At 39.2% G+C, this 24,121-nt stretch overlaps 3 protein-coding genes across 4 annotated transcripts; all 3 read right to left on the bottom strand.

Annotated features, from left to right (window-relative positions):
- Positions 1-2,135: 2,135 nt before the first annotated feature.
- On the bottom strand, positions 2,136-4,467 carry LOC110864386. Its single transcript, XM_022113439.2, has 4 exons — positions 4,132-4,467; positions 4,001-4,030; positions 3,605-3,911; positions 2,136-2,290 (listed from the first exon to the last, which is right to left on the bottom strand). Exons 1-3 carry the CDS (start codon positions 4,159-4,161, stop codon positions 3,609-3,611), a joined length of 363 nt encoding a protein of 120 aa, XP_021969131.1. The 5' UTR covers positions 4,162-4,467; the 3' UTR covers positions 2,136-2,290; positions 3,605-3,608.
- Positions 4,468-4,732: 265 nt separating this feature from the next.
- On the bottom strand, positions 4,733-7,225 carry LOC110864385 (eukaryotic translation initiation factor 3 subunit L). Of its 2 annotated transcripts, XM_022113436.2 has the most exons (5): positions 6,809-7,225; positions 6,445-6,582; positions 5,716-6,363; positions 5,524-5,643; positions 4,734-5,193 (listed from the first exon to the last, which is right to left on the bottom strand). In XM_022113436.2, the coding sequence occupies exons 1-5, from the start codon at positions 7,067-7,069 to the stop codon at positions 4,783-4,785; spliced, it is 1,578 nt and encodes a 525-aa protein (XP_021969128.1). In that variant the 5' UTR covers positions 7,070-7,225; the 3' UTR covers positions 4,734-4,782. The 2 variants fall into 2 exon arrangements, with proteins under 2 accessions (XP_021969129.1, XP_021969128.1); XM_022113437.2 differs by lacking the exon at positions 6,445-6,582 and having other exon boundaries at positions 4,733-5,193.
- Positions 7,226-21,271: 14,046 nt separating this feature from the next.
- LOC110864384 (salutaridine reductase) lies at positions 21,272-23,847 on the bottom strand. Its single transcript, XM_022113435.1, has 4 exons — positions 23,477-23,847; positions 22,236-22,307; positions 21,924-22,106; positions 21,272-21,828 (listed from the first exon to the last, which is right to left on the bottom strand). Exons 1-4 carry the CDS (start codon positions 23,726-23,728, stop codon positions 21,448-21,450), a joined length of 888 nt encoding a protein of 295 aa, XP_021969127.1. The 5' UTR covers positions 23,729-23,847; the 3' UTR covers positions 21,272-21,447.
- Positions 23,848-24,121: the final 274 nt, after the last annotated feature.

Below are 24,121 nucleotides of genomic sequence, written 5' to 3'. Positions count from 1 at the left end.
TCAAAAGTAGGTACCGGTACCGAATATACTCGGTACGGTACAGTTCGGTACCGGTACGGTACCGAAAATGTCAAAAGTCGGTATTGAATCGGTACCGAAAATGTACCAATACCGGATACCATTTACTCATCCCTATGGTGGTGTTTGTGACCCAATCTTGAATGATAAGAGTATATGGTGTGGGATAAAGCCCTTAGCACGTCATATCAGTGACACGTCAACACCAACTGTACAAAGGGCTTTCATTGTTAACTGGGTTGTAGTGTGATAAAGCCTATGTCATAATTATAAAATCATTATTTTTAATTTATTTTTTTTAGTTATAAACATAAAAAATTTAAGAGTAAATTGCCAAAATCGTCTTTGAGGTTTGGGCATGTTTGCCATTTTCATCCAAAACAATTTTTTGTACCATATTGTCCTTCACTTTTGGGATTTTTTGCCATTTTCATCCAAACATCTAATTTGCATTATTTTTTCTATCAAATATTTGGATGAAAATGACAGAAAATCCTATCTCTCGGATGATTTTGGCAAAAAAAAAAAAACAGTCAGATGTTTGAACGTTTGGATGAAAATGACAAAAAATCTTAAAAGTGAACGACTTTATGATACAAAAAAAAAAAAAATGTTTTGGATGAAAATGACAAACATACCCAAACCTTAGGGATGATTTTAACAATTTACTCTAAATTTAAAGTAAAATAATCTTATTTAAAAGAAAAGCCACTTAAGACATGAAAAATTATTATTATACATATCAATTGATATCGTATATTTGCGCCAGGAGTCTTTTTTAACTTTTCTTTTTGCCACTGAAGTTTGCTTCTTTGATTTACCCCCTAGCACGCATTCCTAAAACACACACGATCATCCTTTATCATCTCTGCAACCCAATTCTTCTCAAAACCCTAACACCAAACCCATCATCACCGCTCCACCATCCATCTCCGGCACCCATCATCACTGTTCCACCATCCATCTCCGGCACCACCATATATTCCAGAAGGGTGAAATATGTGTGCCGGCCATGGTGAATCTACAAATCAGAACTTGAAGTCAAGCACTTTCAAACATAATGAACAATGGTATGGTGTTGGCACTAAGGTTTCTACATTTTCGTTTGACTTTCTGCCAAAACCCTACTTCACATCGTCGTGTTGGTGTGGTAGTGACAGTGGCTGTGTTTTGGTTGTGGTGGTGTGTTTCGGTGATGGTGGCGGTTAGGCGGCGGGGGTTTTGTGGTTTGAGTTTGGCCGCCAAGGGATTGAGGAGGGGGAGCGGTGTAGATTGTTTTTCTGGAGCGGCGGTGGGGGCAATCCGCCGTTGGAAAGATGAGGAAACAACCAAAGGTGTGTATCGGAATCAATGGAAAGTTTTCCCGGTCATATATAAGAGAGAGAGGCAAGAAATTACATGGTTTGTTTGTTGCTGTGGCTAGGTGGTTGTGCTGTAGTGATGATGGTCGCGGTGGCAGTTTGGTGCTGAAGGTGTTGACAGTCGGCCGGTGATGGCGATGGAAGGCGGCGACAAGGGGGTCCTGGGCGGCAATAGGTAGTGGTGGTTGTGTTTGGTGGAAGGGTTACCGGTGGTTGATAGTTTAGCTTTCAAAATGGAATTGAACAATGAAGTAGTCAAAAAGTTGGTGACTTGACTTTTGTGTATTGTTCAGACGTTTAGATATCTTCAATACTCAAGTGTTTTGTTTTCCCAATACCACATTTAAGTTTTCCATTATCAAATTGCAATAATGTGGAACGAAGACATTAGAATCACATATTATTATAGTCTTCTTCAAAACATTTTAATTGATTTTATAATAATTTAAATAGGTTATGGTTTTACTTAAGTTCAAACTGTGATAAAATTTGTAATTTGTGAAAGTGTATTTTATCTATATCTCAATGTGAAATCTCGACTGTCGAGTGGCGGATCCAGGTCGGATTTCACTGGGTTTCTTTTGGTAGTTTTTCACTAATTTTCATTATTTTTTTCCAAATCATACAAGGTTTACACTAATTTTTTTCATTTTCTTCGAATCGAATGGGTTCCTGGAAACCCATAAAACTATGCTAAATCAACCCCGACCGCGCGTAGCGCGGTGTAAACATCTAGTTACCATTAAACTAGAAAAAGAAAGAAATTACAAGACATAAATAAAAAGGTACTAAAACAACCAATAAAAAAAACAACTCCTAGTCCATGTGCGTAATGGTCTCCAGACATTAGACCCAAAACATTCAGAAGCAAAAATTATTTCCGTTTTGATTTCAACATATTCTGCATCAAGCTACAATGAAAAAAAAAAAAAAAAAAAAACCATCAGTGAGTGGAGTAACGAATAGAGATGCTACCTTAACAATTTGACGTAAAAAGTAACCATCATATAACTTAGGCTATGCGGTATGGTGATGGTCCATCCTTGGAGGATGATCCGTCACGTAAGCGCCACGTAGATTGGGTGCGAGGATGAGGCAAAGAGAATGGAGCTAAGGAAATAGGGGATGAGCCTAATATATATATGTATATATTGTATGTATAAGTGTGTGAGAGAGGGGGAGGGGCGTCTTTGCCGTCGAGACCCCGACGTTAGCGACGATGGAGGAACGACGATGGAGGGCATGGAACGGAGAGGGGGACGGCATCTCAACCACGACGTTGCTGGACGGTCCCCATACCGTCCAACCTTATAACAAAGATTAGCAAGTTCTTACAACAATCATTAGGCTACAAGCCTACAAGGTGTGGTACAAAGCCCCTAGGGGTTTTATCACACCACGTCACACAGGGGGACTTTAAAACCCGTTCTTTTAATTTGCATGCAATGGTTTAAAGCCCCAATCATCATTACCTAATTATTATTTTTTATTTATATATTTTATTGTTTTAATTTATATGTCAATTTTAATAACTAGAAAATATATTAAAAAAACAAATATTCATTAAAATAAAATAAAACATTACAAAGTACTAAAAAATGCAAAGTTAAAAAATAGAGTGAATTGCAAATTTTGTCCTTTATCTTTATACCATTTTGCAGGCGGTGTCCTTTATCTTTAAAATTGACGAGTTTTGTACTTTAGGTTTTAAAATCCTGCACGTTATGTCCTTTGAGCCAAACTCAGTTAATTTTTTTTCTGTTAAATCTGATCACTCAAGGGCAATTTAGTCTTTTTACCAATTACTTTAAAATATGTTAATAAATAAAATAAAAACAAATTTAAAAATATTACAATATATGTATATACATTTATATATAAAGAAACAACACCCTCTCTCTAGCTCTCTCTCTACCTCTCTCTAGCCACCACCAACAACCACCTCCGACCACCACCCTCAACCACCTCCGACCACCACCCTCAACCACCTCCGATCCCCTCTACTTCTCTCAACCGTCGCCGCCATCACCACCACCCACTAACCAAATCATCTCATTTGAACAAATAAAAAATCCCCAAATCCCCAATCTTTTATTCCCACTCCAGGGGTCCGGTAACAGGGGTACGACTCAAATCGGTAGCGGGCTTAACCGGATCGCTGAGGATGTGGGTTGGTTCGGGTGTGTAGTAACACGAGACACTACAGAGGAGAGATTAGAACATACCTGATTAAAGGCGACCGCCGGTTGGATATCCGACGGCGAGAGGTAGGGGTGGGCGGTGGTAATTCAGGGCGGCGAGAAGGGTTTCCGGTATTGGAGGTGATTTGAAGGTGGAGAAGTTGGGCTGCGGAGTAGGCGGTGGTCGACGGCCGATTCCGGTGCGGATGAGGGTGCACCGACGGCTGTTGTTCAGAGTGGTGAAGAAGGCTGAGGGTGATGGTGGTGACAGGCGGCTATTGAAGAAGTCGAAAGTGTACTCTTCAGGCAATTCCATTAGCAACTCTGTATCAGGTGTTAAATCCCACATATTCTACAAACAAAAATAAAACATTACAGTTGAATAAACTTCATCACTGTAAGAAAACCAGGCACATATATATAAAATCAGCCCTAACAAACCTCATAGATTGTTGCTGGTGGAGACCCATCCTGTTGATTACAAGATCATTACACATTAATTAATCAGAAACAAATTTTAACACATCAATGAAGCACAATCCAAAATAAAAAACCGAAAACAGGGGACTCACATCAAGCCTGAGATTATAAACTCTGTTCATCTCTAATTTTGTTAACTTAAGACAATTTCTAAAAACACGATCATAATCATCAATAAAGCACAAATCAGCATCCCACTTTACACTTTTCTTAGGGTTAGATGTCTTTTCAGCTTGTATAGCTCTATGACACTGCTCTTTCACTCTATTAGCCAACCGGAGACGGGGTGACTCGGCGGAGATGGAGGGTTGGAGAAGTGTGGTGTCGGTACGATGAAGGAGGTGCTGTGGTGTCGATGGGGTAGAAGATGGCCATTTTTTAGGGCTTGCTGAATTGAAGAGTGCATTTGTTTTTTTGAGAGAGAGAGAGAAGAGAGAGAGAGATTTGTTTAATTAAATATTATTATTTATTTTTACAAAGTAGTCCTTGTATATAACTTTTTTAAACAATAACCCCTGAAAAGGTGAAAAGACAAGGATACCCTCATTTGCAAGGCACATGACAATAGTTAACTGAAAAAAATAACTAGGTTAGGCCTAAAGGACATAACGTGCAGGATTTTAAAACCTAAAGTACAAAACTCGTCAATTTTAAAGATAAAGGACACCGCCTGCAAAATGGTATAAAGATAAAGGACAAAATTTGCAATTCACTCTAAAAAATAAAGTACTAGAAAATAAAAACTAGATATATTTCGCTCGAATTTGTGCCTTACGAGCCTCCAAAATGACTCGGTCCTCCTCTGCTAGATGTGAAAAGTCTTTCGCGAGAAATCCCATGTCTTTCTGGATTTGTTTCTCCATTTTTAGTTCTTGCTCCTTTTCCATAATCGAGAGAAGCTTGTTGAGTCTATTGTCGAACTCGTCCAACTTTGACGGGCCATCCGATGGCATTGAAGAAGATGTGCCTCGTGCTCGTGCAGCTGCCTTACTTCTATCCCTATCCTTTGGTTGTGGCAGCTCTTGCGGTTGTTCAAATTCGTCGAAGTCGTCGTTTAGATTAATAGTAGTACGAGCATCGGACTCGTATGGTTCGGTAGTGGATGTTGGTTTGGACCGTTTTGATTTCAACATATTCTCAATCACTGCATCAAGCTGCAACGAAAAAAAAAAACCATCAGTAAGCGAAGTAATGAATAGAGATGCTACCTTAACAATTTGACGCAAAAAGTAATCACCGTATAACTTATAACAAAGATTAGCAAGTTCTTCCAACTACATGAGAGATGTCAAAACGACACCATTTTTAGTACACTCTTTTGTCCATTGTGTGGCCTTTTTTTTACATTATAAACATTTTAATGTGACAACAAAATAGATATTAATATCAAAGTGTTGGTGTTTTTAAAATAAAAAAGGACCCATTTTCTTTGAAAATAAAAGCCAAATCAACCAAACAGATTCATTTGAGCAAAAGATTTGTACCTCCTCGTAATTTGCAAGTGGCGAGACATAGCTTGGGGCAGAGGGTCCGAAAAAATCGGGAAATACAATTGCCAAAAACTCTCCATCCTCACCTTCAGGGACAAGTTCTTCAAGTTCTTCCTGAACAATACATTAAAAAAACCCTCACAAAACCAGTATTGCCAGCAATTCATTTGAGGGAAAGATTCGTACCATGCTAAAAAATTCACGCGGGTCACCAGAGCTTGGTGCAAAGGATGTGGTGAATCTGGGCCATGCATGTGAGAGAAGCTCCTTAAAAACGGCTTTGGCATCAGCATCATCACAGCTTTGCATTCTGACTATATTTTCACCATGGTTTTTCATTAGTTGATAGCCGAGACGTTCATCAACAAGTTCGAGTTGAACCTCAGGACAAAGTGAGAGGCAGACTGCAAGCAGATCACGCATCTTGTCTAGAATTCGCTGCTCATTCTGTTGAGGCTGCTGCTGCTCAGTCTTGAGAATTTCGTTGAATTCACGTATGGCCTCTACGTAGCTCCCCGACATAAAATTAGCAAAGCCATAATGATAGATGGTTGTGATGTGAGTGGCAATATGTCTGGTGTAAAATCCTCGCTGAGTTATGTCCATAGGACGCATACAGTCGAGTCCAGTTTGATAATTTCCCAATAAACAATGGACTCTTAACAAAGCAACCTTGCTGAAGTAGCCCATAGCTATTGACACATGTTCAGAATCACAACAACCACCTGCTGCTGCTGCTCTCATCAGCTCTCCGGCCACATCTTTTTCCTCTAGCTTTGGAAACAGCTCCGCCAACCGTTCCAAAAGAAGTAGAACATGATGCACACTCCAATCCTGCCCAAAATAAAACATTAATATCACCATACACATATACATACTGCTACTTACTTACTTGTCTAATAATGCCTGCCTAACCTCGTAATATTCTTTTAGTTTCGTCGGGTCCTTGGCCCGTAACTCAGAGAAGGACTGAAATTGATTCACAAACTCATCTACCATGTCCCACAACCACTGGTAAGGAAACCGCGCATCCGAAATCCAAGGTATGAGATCCTAAACACACACACACACACTCATAGCTTATTAACCCGAATTAAGAGCTCCAGATACCGTTTTGAGACCTAAAACTAACTAACTACCAACAAACAAACAGTTGTAATTAATTCTACACCAATCCAAACCAATCATCTATCTTAATTTAAACCCAACCAAAGTTGCAGCAGCACATATAATTATTATTATTTCTTATGGAAAGAGAAAAAAGAGATCGAGTGAGTACCTGAAAGAGACAGCGGTACTTATGCCAAGATGCAAGCCTCTGGGGAAAAGTTGGAATTGAAGATGATCCGGGGTGGCGATACCAGATCTCTGCGTACAGCGTGTAGAAGAAATTGTTGCCCACCGCCTGATCAACTTCCTCAAGAGAAGGCAAACAATCCGACGTCATTAGCTCCCGATACAACTTGCAGATCTTACTCTCGTCTCCTTCATTGATACTACGGTGAAGCTCCTTCACCACATCCATATCCATGGCCGCCATTGATTACAGATAGATAGATAGATTAGGGTTCCTTCCTTCCGATAACCACCGGGGGGGCTTCCTTACTTATAAATTGTTTCAGGCCTGGGCCATTGATTGCTGCTGCACACAGATTAGGGTTTTACGTTAACTGTTTTGGCGCCAAATGCATAATAATATAAATAAAAACATATTAAGTTGAACCGTGCTTTGGGTTATGTTTTAAACACAAACAGGTCGGATTCGGTCGGGTTTGAATGTGTGAAAGTAGGAACAAACTCGACTCCGCATTGTTCACAAAATTGCGGGTCTTCCTTTTCATCTCCGATTACTCGATAATTTCCACAAGCACAAATTCCACTTTTGATAGGCCCAAAAATTCTTTCACAAAATAATCCATCTTTTTCTGGTTTATTGGTTTTGTAATGAAAGGTATAAGGTTTTGTCACCTCTCCAACAATCTCGCCATTAGGCAGGATTTTTTTGGACCAAGTACTTATTTGTTGAGGAGAAACTAATCCAATTCGGAGTTGTTGATGTGTATATCGATCGATCATAGAAGAAAACTTCTGCTTCATTTCGATTAAGCTTCCTTCCTATCGATTAAGCTTCCTTCCTATTAAGCTGGAAAGTCTTCTCAGATACAAGACCTTTCCCTCTGGGGGTAGGAAAATCATGATCGGGATAGCGGACCAAAAGCTATGGAACTTGGGTGTGGGTCTTTTGTCGAAATGGAATGGCCTTTTTCTTTATTATTTATCGTAAATGAGTGAAGCATTACACATAGTATGCCGAGGGGCTCGCGAGCAGCTAGAGATTGGCTTGAGAAAATTAAGCTCGAAACGAGCCGAGCTGAGCTTATCAAGCTCGTAAGCCTAAACGAGTCTATTATTTATATTATATTTATTTAATATAATAATTAATAGATATTAACCGAGCCGAGCTCGAGCTTCGAAAACAAAGCTTGAACCGAGCCGAGCTCGAGCCTGGTCAAGCTCAGGCTCGCCTCGGCTTAGGTCGTTTGCACTCCGAGATGAAAACACACAAGTATATTTCTGATGCATACGTCCTAAATTATTTTAATTACAAAAAGAAAAGAATATTACTGGTTAATGTAAGCCGATGTTAAACTAAAAGTTATTTGCACCCATTTTGACCTGTTTGTGTTTAAAACATAACCCAAAGCACTGTTCATTGTTTCCATACTACGTGTATTGCCCTTAATGTTGGTGCACTTGTGTCTGTACTTTGTCTGTATTCGGTCTCGATGTAAAACGATGTCTATGTTAGTCTTGTAAGTTTGACCAAGTCAACTATCCTCCTAGTTTGACTTGGCCAAACAGTTTGTGCATGAATGTAAAATGTCTGTGCCGAAGGATGTCTCATCGAAGGATAGTTTAGATCCTTCGATGAGCTCGAAAGATGAATCTCGACAGATCATCCTTCGAGATATACATAGGTCCTTCGACAGGTTTGACTTCGATAGATGATCCTCTATCGGATCCTTCGATCAGCCTTGATGATCCTTCGGACAGACTACCTGTGTTTGGGTATATATACCCATGCAGTGCGTTCATTTGACATATGCACACAGACAGAAGGATAGACTCGAGAGATAGAGAGAGTATTCTGTCAAGAACACACACACTTAGAGAGAGTTTACAAAACTGATTTGTAAACATTGTGCTTGTAACCGGAACCTTCATTCGCATTAATACAAGTGGTGTTAATCGGTGAATCTTGTGTGTATTGTGTTTATGCTTGTCTCAACTCGGTTGCACTCTAGCTTGGATTCCGCACTTGCTAGTGTGTTAATATAACAAGGTTAAGGTTTAACCTCATCCTCCACGAGGGACCTACAAGTGGTATCAGAGTCGTGGCTCTTTACCTTGTTAAAAACCGGGTTTGTTCAAGTCTTGGTGTGTTTGGACACTTGGTTTAGCTCCCGTTTTTAGTGATTTTCTTGGTTTTCTTGGCATAAAAACGTGTTCTAAACCAACCAGGAGTGTTTAAAAGCGGGTTGGGTAACTTACAACTTGTTTTTACGAAATTTGGTGATTTCCGGCCAAATTCCGGTGTGTTCCGGTGACTGGACTTTTTGGATAAGGTTTGCCATTTTGGGCATATTTTGTTTGAAAATCAAAGTTGGTGAAAAGTTGAGGTCAGAACATCCTTTCTGCCGAAAGTTAGTTCACCAACCAATCACCTTTCTCACCAACCTGTCACCTTTTTGTCAATTGTGTCAGAAGCGATCGAAGGATATCTTTCGATATCGAACGATCATCTTTCGATCAAGAAAGGCTCGATAGATAATCATCTTTCGACCCATCCTTCGAAGTTTGTGATCTATCTTTCGAGCTCATCGAATCTATTCGGAGGATACATTTTCGAAATATAAGGATCTTTCATTGTGAATCTTTCGAGATCAGTGTTCGAAAGATAAGGATCTTTCATTGTGAATCTTTCGTGATTAATGTTCGAAAGATAAGGATCTTTCATTGTGAATCTTTCGAAGTCTTTGTTCGAAACTCAACAGTGATCTTTCGAACACTGTTGATCGTTCGAACAAGTCTTGGTCTTTCGAACAAGTCTGTATCTTTCAATTCTTGTCTGTTTGAATCTAACAGGTTTGTGTTTGTGAAGGTTACCAATTAGTATCTCATCAAAATGAGTTGTACAAGTCCTTGGGACTGGAGTATTGACTCACAATCTAGTCAAGAGCTAACCTCTGCTGCAGCTTGGGCAAAAAGTATGTTTCCACCGCCCTCAATCAGTCCAAGTCAATGGGCTTTGGTTTCCAATCAAAGCCAAAGCATTCAAAATCTTTTGATTAGTGAAAGCGAAACGGGCAGCAACAACCGTCCACCAAAATTGAACCATATGAACGACTTTCCATCATGGAAAAACCGCTTTCACACGTATGTTCAAGGGCAAAGCACCGATCTTTGGACATGTTTCATCAATGCATTCAATGCTAATCTTGAGGTTGCGGCGTCCACTTCAGAAGGTTATGCTAACATGCTGGAAAATGACAAGAAGGCATATGAATTGGAGAAAAAGGCTTTTGCTACACTTACGCAAGCACTCAACAAAGATATCTATCATCAGTTCTCCTACTGCAAGACCACGAAAACATTGTGGGATGCCTTAGTTGCTAGAGGAGAAGGCAATGCAGCTACTCGAAAGTCTCGTCATGATTTGTTGAAGAAAGAGTTTGAATCGTTTCAATTTTTGGAAAACGAAACTCTAAATGACATGACAACACGTTTCTATCATCTGATTAGTGAAATGTGTGCTTATGGGGTTGTCTCTACTCAACAAGACATGGTGAATAGGTTTGTTGACGCCTTACCTCCAAAGTGGAGTTCTTTTATTGAGTTGTTGAAGCATACTGGAACTCTAGACACAGTTAACATCTATGAGTTCATTCAGAAGCTGGAACATAAAAATGACGAAGAAATCAGGAAAGCAAAGCGAGTCCCCGCTCCTCAGAATACAGAAATGTACCTTCCAGGCTTCGATGCTTTGGCAAGATCCGCTGCAGCTCAGCAACCTAAACTGCAAACTGCATTTGTGTCCAACACAAGTTCTCTTCCGTTTCCTCAATCAACTGCTGCTCCGGCTTTTGATCCGAGGTCTTACATTCCCGTCCCAACACAGCCACAAGTCCAACCACCACAACAACAACAGCAGGCTCACTATACAAACAATCCTCAACCTCAAAACTCTAACACAATCCGAGTCGATAATTCAAACCTTTCACACCTCAGCACTGAAGTTGCTAAGGAGCATATGGAAATTATCAATACAATGGTCAGTGCTTACTGTGGTTTGGTAGCAGGTCAGCTTGGAAACATCAACATGACCAATGAAGATTATCAACAGATCGACAAGGAAGAAATGGAGTTGATGGATATCAAATGGGCTTTTGCTAGTGCAGTGAGAAGGGCAAAAGATTTCATGGCTCGAACTGGAAGAACTTCGTTGGAAGGAAAGAAAGATACGAAGTATGGGTTTGATATCAACGCCGTTACATGCTTCAATTGTGGTAATAAAGGGCACTTTAAACGTGAGTGCACTCGACCAACAAAACAAGGCAATTACAACCCTTTCAGAAACCAGACGAGTACTACAAATGTGAATGCCCAGCAAGAAAACCGTGAGAGGAGGATTGTGGCAGTTAATAACAATCAGGGCCAGTCTGGAATTTCAAATCCCAATCGGGCTTTGGCTGTTCAAGCTGATGAGGGATGTGACTGGTTTGTGCAGTTTGGTGAAGGTGATCAAGGAGGTGGAACAGCTTGTTATGCAAAGATCATCAAGCATGTTCATAAAGAAGAGTCCTCTGAAAGTGATGACAGTTCTGGTTATTCTGGAAGTTCTGATGAAGAAGGCTCTGTTTCTGGGGATAATCAATCAGAGTCTGATGTGAAGGAGGAAGCAGGTTCTGGTGTTGAAGATTTATTGAATGAAGCTGATGATCTCTTATGTCAGAAATCAATTCTGATCAAGAAGGCTGCTACTACATCCAGGGAAATGGAAAAGTTCTTTTCTGAAGACGGATCTTTTTCTTTTCAAACTGCTTTTATGACAAATGCGTCAGCCTCTTCGAGTCAGGTAAATTCTGAACCTCCTGCTCCTAGTGTTTGTGAATCTTGTGCTGAAATGAAGCTTGAACTAGAAAAGCTTCATAGTCATAATCAAAACTTGGTTATTGAACTTTCCAAATGCAAAGAGGCAAATATGGCTTTAACTCGGAACGAAAAAGATTTTAAATCAGTAATTGAAACATTAAAGAAAAATGTGTCCGAAGTGAACAAAGTAGTTTACCACAAGCAAGTAAGTATAAATGAATACATTAACATTGTGGAAGAAACTAAGAAGCAATTAGCCATAGCCCAATGCGAGCATGATGCGATCAAACAAAAATTGGAGAGTTATTCTAACTCCCAATTTGTGCTTGATCACATCATCGATGTTCAACAACCGAAGGGAAATCAGAAAGGCATAGGGTATAAGAAATGTCCGCCCCCCTTGATGAACAATTATACCAAGATGCCTGATGAGGAGGAAATGCCTCGGTATGAACCCAGTGTGCCTCTTGATGTTGAGGAATTTGCTACTGGCCTAGGGTTCAAACCGGACAATTCTTCAAACACATCCTCTAAGCAACAAGAAACTTCATCATCCATGAAGCAAAGTCCTCCAATTATCGAGGACTATGAGACATCGGATGATGAATCAGAAGTGGATGTAGGTGAACAGGATAAATCACTTAACAAGATGAAAGGAGTAGTTATTCCACGAGAGAATCACATTCTTTGTGATTCTGATACTCCTGATGTCTCATCTGTTAAGAACCAAGTGATTGATTCTGTCAAAGTTGATAAGACATGTGTGTCTACTGTTAAAAGCAGTAATGTGTTGTATACATTGGTTGGAGATAATCAAATCTACTCAGATCACGTTTTCCCAATTAAAAATGTAAATCAATCTTTGATTGACAAAGTCTTTGAAGACAACACAAACAAATTTTTGGGAAAAACACTTCCGGGAATTGTTGTAACACAATGTGATCCAATTCCTAAGGCTGAGATTAGAAAACAGTTTGGTAATCAAAAATCTTCAACCACTCAACAACCTAGTGCTTCTAATGGTAAACAACCAGTCAAACGAGCTCAAAAGCATAAAGTCTCTCAGATGAAGTCTGAAACAAAAGGAGCTCGATTTCAAAAGAAAGCAAAAGATGTCAAGTTCGTGTCATCCAAGGGTACTGATAAGATTGAAACTTTTGAGAACAAATCTAACACTGATTTTGTAAAACAAGTCACAATCTTAAAACGTAACAGTGATAATAATTACACTCAACGCACAAATAGGTGTGATGAAAAGGCTAGTACCTCGGGTTCCACGAGTTCGACATCTTGTGGTCAATCAAGTTCTCCTAAATTTGTTGAAAGGAGAACATGTTTTAAATGTGGAGAAATTGGGCACATCATCAAAAACTGCCCAAATGCTCCAAAGAATAAATTTGTTGAGAAAGCTCCACCTGAAACAGTTCATCTTCAACGTCGGTCAGTTTCACCTAAACATGATAAACGAACTGTAAAAGAACAAGAAACTAAACAACGACGTAAGAACATGAAAACTGTTGAAAAAGCTTTAAAATCTGAAGTTAAAACAGTTCAAAGGGAACCAAGTGTGTCACAACCTGTAAAACCAGAATCTTCAAAAACTGGTAGGCAAAAACGAACTTGGTTAACTAAGGCGGGTGACAATTCAGGGGGAGCAGTTTTTCTTGAAAACCATCAAGAGATTGATATCACGTTTCGTGATGCTCAGGGACGACCCAAGACCACTAAGGCTTGGGTCCCCATTCTCAACTGATGTTTTTAAATGACATGTGCAGGATGTTCTAGGAGGAACTATTAACAGTCACTGGATTGTTGATAGTGGAGCATCCAGGCACATGACTGGCGACTTACGGCTCCTATACGACGTGAGAAACATTAGAAGAGGGTATGTTGCATTTGCGGGAGACAAAGGAGGATTCATCACTGGAGAGGGAAGTATCTCAAATGGTTTTGTGTGCTTCGATAAGATCAATTATGTTAAGCAAATTGATCATAATCTTCTCAGTGTGTCGCAAATCTGCGATAAAAAATTCTCAGTACATTTTGATGATGCCGGCTGCTATGTGCTGAAACCTGGATTCAAAATTCCACAAGAATGGATTCTCTTATCGGCTCCGAGAGTTAATGATCTTTATATTCTCGACATGAGCCAAGCGATTACAACATCTGCACAAGTCACTTGCTTTGTCTCAAAAGCCACGGAAAAGGAGTCTATATCTTGGCACAGAAGAATGGGACACATTCACTTGAGAAAGATGAACCATTTGGTGAAAAATAATCTTGTGAATGGTGTGCCTGTGAGAAGTTTTCATTTACAAGATATCTGTGTCTCGTGCCAAAAAGGGAAGCAAACAAAGAAGTCTCACCCTTTGAAGAAAATCAACACTGTCAGCATGCCTCTCGAACGTCTTCATATGGATCTTTTTGGACCTATGAAACACAAGACAACATTCGGAGATGCTTATTGCCTAGTTGTTACCGATGATTATTCTAGATTTTCTTGGGTATCCTTCATGGCACACAAGAGTCAAACTCCTGGCATCCTCAAGGATCTTCTTACAATGTTGGAGAATCTCTATTCGTTGAAAGTGAAGAGGATCCGAAGCGACAATGGAACCGAATTCAAGAATCAAGTTATGGATGAGTTTTGTACTTCTAAAGGCATTCTTCATGAGTACAGTTCTCGTTATACTCCACAACAAAATGGTGTCGCGGAGAGGAAGAATCGAACGATTATAGAAACTGCAAGAACAATGTTAGTAGAGTCGGAACTCCCTATACAATTCTGGGGGGAGGCTGTATCGGCTGCATGCTACACGTTAAACAGAGTTCTTACAGTAAAGAGACATGGAAAAACTTGCTTCGAACTCCTTCAGAAAAGGAAACCGGATCTTTCTTACCTAGAACCGTTTGGTGCTCCATGTACTATGATTGAGCCGGATGGAAAGTTTGGAGCAAAAGCTATCGAGGGTTTCTTCCTTGGATATGCTACTCCAAATTTTCGTGTTTGGAATCTAGCTACCAAAAAGATTGAGCTATGGAGTGAAGTGAGGGTTCAAAGGTACACGAGTCCTGTTAGGGCTCCGGGTGATCCGTGGATGTTCGATTATGATGGACTATTTGACTCCTTCAATCTGCCAACCTTTGATGAAGAGTCAGCAGCGGCTAGGATGTTGTTGGAAAGTGACAACGCTGCTCTCTCGCCTTTGGTTAGACCCATTGTTGTTGACCCACAAGCTTCTTCGTCTGTCAACAATATGGTTCAAAATGAGGTTTATGAAGATGCTGCTGATTATAATGAATCTTCTGAAGATGATGAATATCATGATGCAGCTGAAGGATCTTCGGCTCCAGCTGCTCCTGTTCAAGGTGCCTATGTTGATACACCTCATATGCAGAATGTAGACACTGCTGAAGGGAATGCATCCACCTCTACCCACATTCCTGGTGTGGAGTTGGTTGTTGATCTTAATCTTAACAATTTGGGTATCAATGCTCGTGTGCCAGAAAATCCTGAAATGAGGATTCATGATACCCACCCCCAGCAGAATATTATAGGAGATGTCCATCGCGGTGTGCAGACGCGTAATCAGCTGAGAAACAACCGTAATGCTGGTTTGTATTCAGCTATAAGAGAATCTGGTCAACAAAATGACTGGTCCTTCGCGTGTTACGTGTCACAAGAAGAACCAAAATCATGGAAAGAAGCGTTGAAAGACAGCGCTTGGGTTGAAGCCATGCAGGAAGAATTACAGCAATTTCAAAAGCTTGGTGTTTGGAAGCTTGTTGAAAGACCTGAGAACTACAAGAAAATTGGCACTCGATGGGTCTTCAAATGCAAGAAAGACGACCGTGGAGTGGTTATTCGGAACAAAGCTCGTTTAGTCGTTCAAGGTTTTCGTCAGATAGAAGGAATCGACTACAACGAAGTCTATGCACCTGTTGCACGTCTGGAAGCAATTCGGATCTTTCTGGCTTATGCTTCATTCAAAGGATTCAAGGTTTACCAGAAGGACGTCAAAAGTGCATTCTTACATGGTGTGGTTGAAGAAGAGGTGTACGTCGAACAGCCTCCAGGTTTTGAAGATCCTATCCATCCCGATCGGGTTTGGTTGCTCAACAAAGCTCTCTATGGTCTTCATCAAGCACCACGAGCTTGGTATGCAACCTTATCCACCTATCTGCTGGAGAACGGTTTTCGAAGAGGTCTTATCGACTGTACTCTTTTCATCAAAGAACAAGATGGAGATCTTCTTCTTGTACAGGTATATGTCGATGATATTATTTTTGGTTCTACTAATGATGTTTTGTGTAGGAATTTCGAGCGCATTATGCAGGATAAATTCGAGATGAGTGCTATGGGGGAAATGACCTTCTTCTTGGGCCTACAAGTGCAACAAACTGAGTCTGGGATATTCATCCATCAGACTAAATATGTTGGTGACATCTTGAGTCGGTTCCAGATGTCTGATGCAACGCCCATTGGTACCCCACTGCCACAAAATCACGGAATTACTCCAGACTTGAAGGGTGAAGCTGTTAGCCCCTCATACTATCGCGCAATGATCGGATCTCTTATGTACCTCACAGCATCAAGGCCAGACATAATGTACCCAACGTGCCTGCTTGCCAGATATCAAGTCAACCCGAAGGCCTCACATCTTGCAGCTGTAAAAAGGATTTTTCGTTATTTGAAGGGTTACCCTGACACCGGTCTATGGTACCCTAGGGATAATAACTTTGACTTGATCGCATTCAGTGATTCTGATCATGGCGGATGCAAAATCGACGGCAAATCCACAACGGCTGGATGTCAGTTTTTAGGAAATCGCCTAGTCATATGGCAATGCAAGAAGCAGACGTGCGTCGCTACATCAACATGCGAAGCTGAATACATTGCTGCCTCAAGTTGTTGCTCCCAAGTTCTTTGGATCCAACAACAATTGCGGGACTACGGTTTTGAATTCCTAACTACTCCTATTTACGTTGATAATTCTGCTGCTTTACAGATCACTAGAAATCCTGTGCAGCACTCAAAGACCAAACACATCGAAATCAAATATCACTTCATACGTGATTGCTTTGAGAAAAGGCTAATCGATGTTGTTAAGGTCCACACCGATGACCAACGTGCCGACTTATTTACCAAAGCATTTGACAAATCAAGATTTGACTTTTTATTATTGGTAAACGGCATTAAGGTCAAGCAAGAGTAAAACCAACATCGGAAAATCATTTTTGTAAATACCTTTGTGTTTTAAATTTGTCTTAGTTTATTGATTTTAGGGGGAGTAATCCAAAATCTGAAAATCCAAAAACATCGAAAAATTTCAAAAACACAAAAACAATAGAAAAACAAAAATGAGTTTCCTGACGCGCAAAAGAGAAAATGATAGTACATCAGTGGTCTATCCAAACCTCTTTAAACCTTAAATGAAAAACGATAAGCAGCTCTATATAAGATGTATCGGTAGGCTCACAATCATTTTAAAGTGTGCAGGGTGATATAAACTTAAATCGACTGAAGACCAGGTGGAAACCATTAATTGGCATATGGTCTTAGTACCGAAATTTCGTTTGATAGATTGCCAAGGTTCTGAGATATTCGGTCTTTATGCTGCTTATCATCTGGGTATCATGGTTGTATCTTTTACCGAAAAATAACGGGGACGCAAGTCTAGATCTTCCACGATACTATACATACGTGTACATATTACATACTGCATTCGACCTCAATAAGTGATAAACAATCACATGTCCATATCAAATAAGTGATAAAATATCACATTTATCCGGGAGTCAAGTTCGTCTCTCTGCTGTACGAAAGTACTGACCTGTTCACGGACTTGCTCCTGTGCCCTCATGCATATGAAAATCAAGTTCCTCATCAATAAGTGATTATATCACATAGGGCTTGTTTTCAAATCAAAATAAGTGAGAATCTCACATCATATACGGTCAAACAGATGATAATCGGTATACTCACCGGTAAGATGAACCCTCGTGCATACCTTGATACGGGAATGTGTCGTGATGTGGATGAACACCGGTCGGTAAGTATAAATCATACCTTAACGTATCCCTCGCCATGATTACATCTGATAAGTTGAGCTTAAGTGGACAACAATACCGATAATTGTTATAGGATGCTTATTTTAATGTTAACTAACTGAACAACAAGAGTGTTTTGACATGACCGTACAATGATATGATTCTCTTACCCTCGAAACTCGCAAAAAGAATGTCTGTATATATTTATTTACTGCTTAACTTTTATTGTTTTATTTTAAACAGTTTCGTCGTTTGGTGCATATCAGCACGACATTAGCGGTGATGTCGTTTGATAACACTCAAAGGATATTAAAATTGTTGTCTTTTAATTTCAAGAATACCAAAAAGATTTTAGGTGAGTTTTAATATAAACTTTGTAAAAGCCAAAAAGATTTTATTTCTACCTTATTTTCGATCGTACGATGTTGGAGCTCGAGTCTTCGTTACCTGAAACCTGACTGAAAACCAAATTGACTAAATCTTCATAAACGGTCGAAATTTGCATGTTTTGATAGTTAAAGACTAAAATTGACAAATTTATTAAACTTTCAAACTGTCGGACGGTGTTTGATTGTGACATGGTCATTCGTGTGTCATTTGTTTACACTAACTATTCCAAGCAGTTGTTCTCATTACGCGTTTAGATTTCTTGCATGTGCAGATTCTAAAGGCTAGGAGAACATGGTCGATGACAAGCTTTGGAATAAAGACACGACGTGAAGGCACTCAAAAGATGAAGATGATCGAGTTGCCGCTGATCATCATCAACACCACAAGGATCTTAAGCTTTGAAGATCAAGTCATTCACGAGCATAACTCAAGGGGGAGCTTATGTTAAGGGGGAGTTTGTCAACACACTTCCTACATGATACGGGTAGTTTGTTGATACACTTTCTGCTTTCAAGACGTGAAGACTTTGAAGATCCTCCGACTTTGATGACTCGAAAGGACATCCGAGACTTGAAGACACGAAGATCAAAGATGATCAAGATCGAGACAAAGCTACAGCCAAGGGGGAGTTTGTTGGTGCACTTGTGTCTGTACTTTGTCTGTATTCGGTCTCGATGTAAAACGATGTCTATGTTAGTCTTGTAAGTTTGACCAAGTCAACTATCCTCCTAGTTTGACTTGGCCAAACAGTTTGTGCATGAATGTAAAATGTCTGTGCCGAAGGATGTCTCATCGAAGGATAGTTTAGATCCTTCGATGAGCTCGAAAGATGAATCTCGACAAATCATCCTTCGAGATATACATAGGTCCTTCGACAGGTTTGACTTCGATAGATGATCCTTCGATCATCTATCGGATCCTTCGATCAGCCTTGATGATCCTTCGGACAGACTACCTGTGTTTGGGTATATATACCCATGCAGTGCGTTCATTTGACATATGCACACAGACAGAAGGATAGACTCGAGAGATAGAGAGAGTATTCTGTCAAGAACACACACACTTAGAGAGAGTTTACAAAACTGATTTGTAAACATTGTGCTTGTAACCGGAACCTTCATTCGCATTAATACAAGTGGTGTTAATCGGTGAATCTTGTGTGTATTGTGTTTATGCTTGTCTCAACTCGGTTGCACTCTAGCTTGGATTCCGCACTTGCTAGTGTGTTAATATAACAAGGTTAAGGTTTAACCTCATCCTCCACGAGGGACCTACACTTAATATGGAGCAACTAGGCAGTGTTCATTAGGTATCGATTTGGTTTGGTTCGTTACGATACCAACACTCATTATAACTAAAACAGAAAACCAAAAAACAAAATCGTGATATGTATGGGTTAGGTTTGTCATGGAATCTATATAGGTATAGGGGTGAAGTATCATAAACTAATTTTGTAAATGTCACTTTGTAAATTGTGTTAGGTATGTAACTATTAAATTTGTATTGTATGTAACTAGTTTTTGCCTCGCCCGCATTGCGGGTCAATAATCCGAATATTTCTCTCGCATAACATGTATGTCTGTATTTCGGTTACTTGTACATACTACTCATAGCACGATCTAAAAAAATTACATCGAGTCAACTAATTAAAACAAATACACTACCATACTTTTACTAAAAAAAATTAAAACGATAGAAAGACTATAATTTTAAACTGGGAGCAAAATTGTAATTTTTCAAGACAAATGAGCATGTACCAGGCAAGCATGGACGAATAAAAATTACACTTATGCCCGCCCGCGTTGCGGGGCGTTAAATTGAATATTTTTTTAGTTTCATAGCATGTATGCATCTATTTAGTTTACTTGTACATACTACTTATAACACGATTTAAAAAAATACATCGAGACAACTAATTAAACCAAAACACTACCATAGTTTTGCTAAAAAAAAATTAAAACGATGACAGGTCTGTAATTTTGAGCTGGGGGTAAAATACTAATTTGACAGGACCAGTGAGCGAGTGTTAGACAACTGTTTGACACAATAAAAGTTACATTGAGTCAACCAAGCAAAATAAAACACTACTATAATTTTGTAAAAAAAAGGTAAAATGATGGCAAGATCACAATTTTTAACTGGGGGAGAAATCGTAATTTTTGAAATGAGAAGAAAATCAGGATTTTGAACAGAGGGAAAAGTCGTAATTATATTTTGAACTGGGGCGAAATCATAATTTTAAACTGAGAGCGAAATCATAATTTTGAGCTAAGGGAAAAACATAATTTTATTTTGACCTGTGGGCAAAAACGTAATTTTGAGGTAGGGGCAAAAACATAATTTAATTTTAAACTGGTGGTAAAAACATAATTTTAAATGGAGGGCAAAACCGTAATTTTAATCTGGGAATGAAATAAAAGATGGGTTTTTAAACTAAGGGCAAAAGTGTACTTTTGAGGTAGGGGCAAAATTATAATTTTATTTTGAACGGGGGAAATCCGTAGTTTGTAATTTTAAACGAATGGCGAAATCGTAATTCTAAACTGGAAATAAAATTAAATTAAAAATGAGTGGGTTCAATAGGGAAGTGCCAGACAAGTTGTCTGGCACAATTCCCTCAACTTCAAAATGTATATGTAGTAAATGAACAGAGGGCAAAGTCGTAATTATATTTTGAACTGGGGGCGAAATCATAATTTTAAACGGATGGCGAAATCATAATTTTGAGCTAGGGGAAAGACATAATTTTATTTTGACCTATGGACAAGAACGTAATTTTGAGGTAGGGGCAAAAACATAATTTAATTTTAAACTAGGGGTAAAAACGTAATTTTAAACAGAGGGCGAAACCGTAATTTTAAACTGGGAATGAAATAAAATATGGGTTTTTGAACTGGAGGCAAAAGCGTAATTTTGAGCTAGGGGCAAAATTATAATTTTATTTTGAACTGAGTGCAAAACCGTAATTTTAAACGAAGGCGAAACCGTAATTTTAAACTAAGAATAAAATTAAATTAAAAATGAGTTGGTTCAATAGAGAAATGTCAGGCAAGCTGCCTGACATTATTCCCTCAAGTTCAAAATGTATATGTAGTAAATAGTTTTTTAAGCATACAAATTTGACATTTATTAAATTGGAAGTATCACATTCTAGTAATTGGATAACCAATTTTATTGAGTCTTTAAAAGTACAGGTGTTACACTTTAGGCCACCAAAAAGGTTAAACATGTATAGTGTTACAACATCAATCTTTTCTTCGCTTTATTTTATACATTAGCAAACTCATCCAACTCTCAACTTTCATCGACGACTTCTACTTCGTATTAAAAAGTAGAGTCTCGTATTGTCCAAAAGTATTGACCCGAGGGCCCACCGTCTGGCATCAAAGCTAGTCTCACAGGCCCTCTCGCACCTTCTTCGGCAGTTGAAGTTCCTTTAGAAAATGTCATATCTGTCGCAACAAAACCAGGACTAACTGCATTTGCACACAATGATGGATAATTCTTGGCCAAGATCCTCGTGTACGCGTTAAGAGCCGCTTTGGACACAATATACCCAGAAACATTACTAGACCACCCTTTCTTTTTCAACAGTTCTTCATCTTTAACATCTTTTAGATACTCCTTCACAACCTCATCCACAACTTCCTCAGTCAATCCATCAACATCACTAAGAATATTCCTTGCGCTTTCATCTTGAACATTCTGTAACAACAAAACATGACCTTAAATTTTTTAGAATATTAAATCAAACAAGAACGCGTACATACTATCTCACTTTAGCTTGTAGTCGATCTTACCTCTAGTTGACCCAATTTGGATGAGACGTTGACTACTCTCGGAGAGTTAGATTTAAGAAGAAGCGTTAGCAAAGCTTGAGTGACATGTTTAGCTCCATAATAATTGGTTTCCATGCACTTTTGGGCTCCTTCAAATGTTTGTGTTACGATTTTCTTCGCCTGTTTCGCCTTTTCATCTTTTACCTATCAAAAGAAAATGCCAGCAATCATTTCATTTAAAAAAAAACACATGTTTGTCTAAAAATGGGTTAACTTGAAACTTTGTCAGAAAGAACATCATGCTTCATTCTACCTTAAAAGAACAAGGCTTACCTCAGATGGAAGGTCTATACTCCAAAACGACTCCTCGTCGACTGTAGTACTAACGACTCCAGCATTATTCACCTGTTCCATTACTTCCATTATTCCATATAACGTATAAGTAGTATAACTATGCATGTGCACAATTCGGTCTAGACTGGGCAGAGCAGTAGCCCAAACCGAATGTAAGCTTGTGGTTCGGTCTTGGGTCTAGTATTTTGAGAAAATTCAGTTTTCGGACAGAAAATGGATCTGTTCGATTTAATATAAATTTTGTAAATCTTGAAGCTATTTTCAGTTTTATACTTTTGAAATTAAAAACATATATTTTTAATTAGACTCGAAGCAGCCTAGTTCAGATTATTGTCTCAGTTTAACATGGAAAACCGACAGACTGAAACCAAAGTGTGTAAAACCGGACTGGCCCTCGGTTTGCTTTTCACAAAGAAAGAGTCTTGGTCCAGTTTTGTCTATAACCGGTGTTATGGACTAACACCATTGCAAAGTACGGCACAACGGATATTCGGATGTATGGGTAACCAATGTGGGGTTTATACCCAATGGGCTCTCTCACCCACCAAACTAGTCTTTTGGGTTGATTTTTCTTGTTTGGTATGTAACTACCGGTTCGGTCCTTGAACCGTCCACAAGCCCAAGTATAACATGCTGTTTTAGGGGCGTTACATACTAAAACTATTCATATCCTTATTGTGTTTGGTACAACAATAAGGGTATACGGAGTGGTATCGGTTTCCATCGGTAAACTTGGTTTACCTATCGGGAACACCACCGGCAACATAAGTTTACCTATCAAACTTGGTTTCATGCGGTGAACCTTCACCGAATAGGAGAAAGGGAGGGAAGGGGAGAGAAAGGGGGTGTGTGGTGGGGTCCATGCCTTCTCAACCAATCACACTTTTTTCCTTTTTTTTTAAATAGTTTACCTATTCCAAAGTGTCTAACCACCGCCAACGTTTTTGAGCAATAGGTAAACAAAATGGGTAAACTGACGTGACAGTGTTTGATTGGTCGATTTGAAAGTTTCCCTATTGAAAGTGTTTAACCACTCCCTATACCCTAAGCGTTTTTTTTAATCATGTTTGGGATTGCTGATCAAATCATTGCTTATCTATTAACTGGTGAGCTACTCAAAGTGGGATCATTAAAAGCTCCCGAGCTTAAATGAGTTAACTCAAAAGATACGGATTAAAACATATAAATTATGAAGCAAAAGATGGAGTTCAAATGATTACCAATATATCTAATTTTCCGAACCGGGTATCAATGAAATTGGCGAAAGAAGCAATACTGGCCGGATCTGTGACATCGAGCTGGTGAAAAACGACGTCGGGTAAACCGGAAGAGTGCAGTTTAGCGACGGCGTCAACGCCCCTTTTTTGGTCTCTTGCAGTCAACACCACCGTGACTTTATCAGCAGCCAGTTGCCGGCATATTTCGAAACCGACGCCTTTGTTTCCACCGGTAACAACACCAATTCTCGACATTATGGATTGAAGGGCTTCAATATCAGGATTGCGTGAGAATATTGATGTCCCTTTTGACTTATATGTGAGGGCGTTGACTTTTTTGGTAATTTGGTATAAGCCACTTCAAAATTGGCTTTGGCTTGTAAAGCTTGAATTGGCTTTGGGCCTTTGGCTAGGTTGGTTTGTAAAGCTTGATTTCTTGTTAGGCACGTTTAATTTTTTTTAACGGCAAATTTGGATCATGTCATAAAGGGAACCATCTGATTATATTTATCTTCACTAGACTGACATTAAAAGCAGTTATTTTAATATATAAACACTATAACCTAAAATGTCAAAAGGTGAGTAAGCCAAGTTAAAAAAAAAAAAGATTATAATACATATTTGTTATAAATTCTTTGGTTTACAAAT

This window comes from Helianthus annuus, chromosome 6 (genome assembly GCF_002127325.2).
Source record: "Helianthus annuus cultivar XRQ/B chromosome 6, HanXRQr2.0-SUNRISE, whole genome shotgun sequence".
Classification (NCBI taxonomy): domain Eukaryota; kingdom Viridiplantae; phylum Streptophyta; class Magnoliopsida; order Asterales; family Asteraceae; genus Helianthus; species Helianthus annuus.
Note: the sequence above shows the minus strand (reverse complement) of the source record. Positions and strands in the feature narration are given on the sequence as shown.

Bases quoted from the DNA above. Each gene is read 5' to 3' on its own strand.
- LOC110864386 (XM_022113439.2), bottom strand. From the start codon at position 4,161: ATGAACAGAGTTTATAATCTCAGGCTTGAT. The intron at 4,031-4,131 runs GTGAGTCCCCTG...TGTAATCAACAG, and splicing joins TTTATAATCTCAGGCTTGAT to GATGGGTCTCCACCAGCAAC. The intron at 3,912-4,000 runs GTTTGTTAGGGC...TTTTGTTTGTAG, and splicing joins CACCAGCAACAATCTATGAG to AATATGTGGGATTTAACACC.
- LOC110864385 (XM_022113436.2), bottom strand. From the start codon at position 7,069: ATGGCGGCCATGGATATGGATGTGGTGAAGGAGCTTCACCGTAGTATC. The intron at 6,364-6,444 runs GTTAGGCAGGCA...TATTTTGGGCAG, and splicing joins AACTAAAAGAATATTACGAG to GATTGGAGTGTGCATCATGT. The intron at 5,194-5,523 runs GTACAAATCTTT...TTTTCGTTGCAG, and splicing joins CACTTGCAAATTACGAGGAG to CTTGATGCAGTGATTGAGAA.
- LOC110864384 (XM_022113435.1), bottom strand. From the start codon at position 23,728: ATGTCGAGAATTGGTGTTGTTACCGGTGGAAACAAAGGCGTCGGTTTC. The intron at 22,308-23,476 runs GTAATCATTTGA...GTAATGGAACAG, and splicing joins TCGGAAAATTAGATATATTG to GTGAATAATGCTGGAGTCGT. The intron at 21,829-21,923 runs GTAAGATCGACT...TTGTTGTTACAG, and splicing joins CCAAATTGGGTCAACTAGAG to AATGTTCAAGATGAAAGCGC.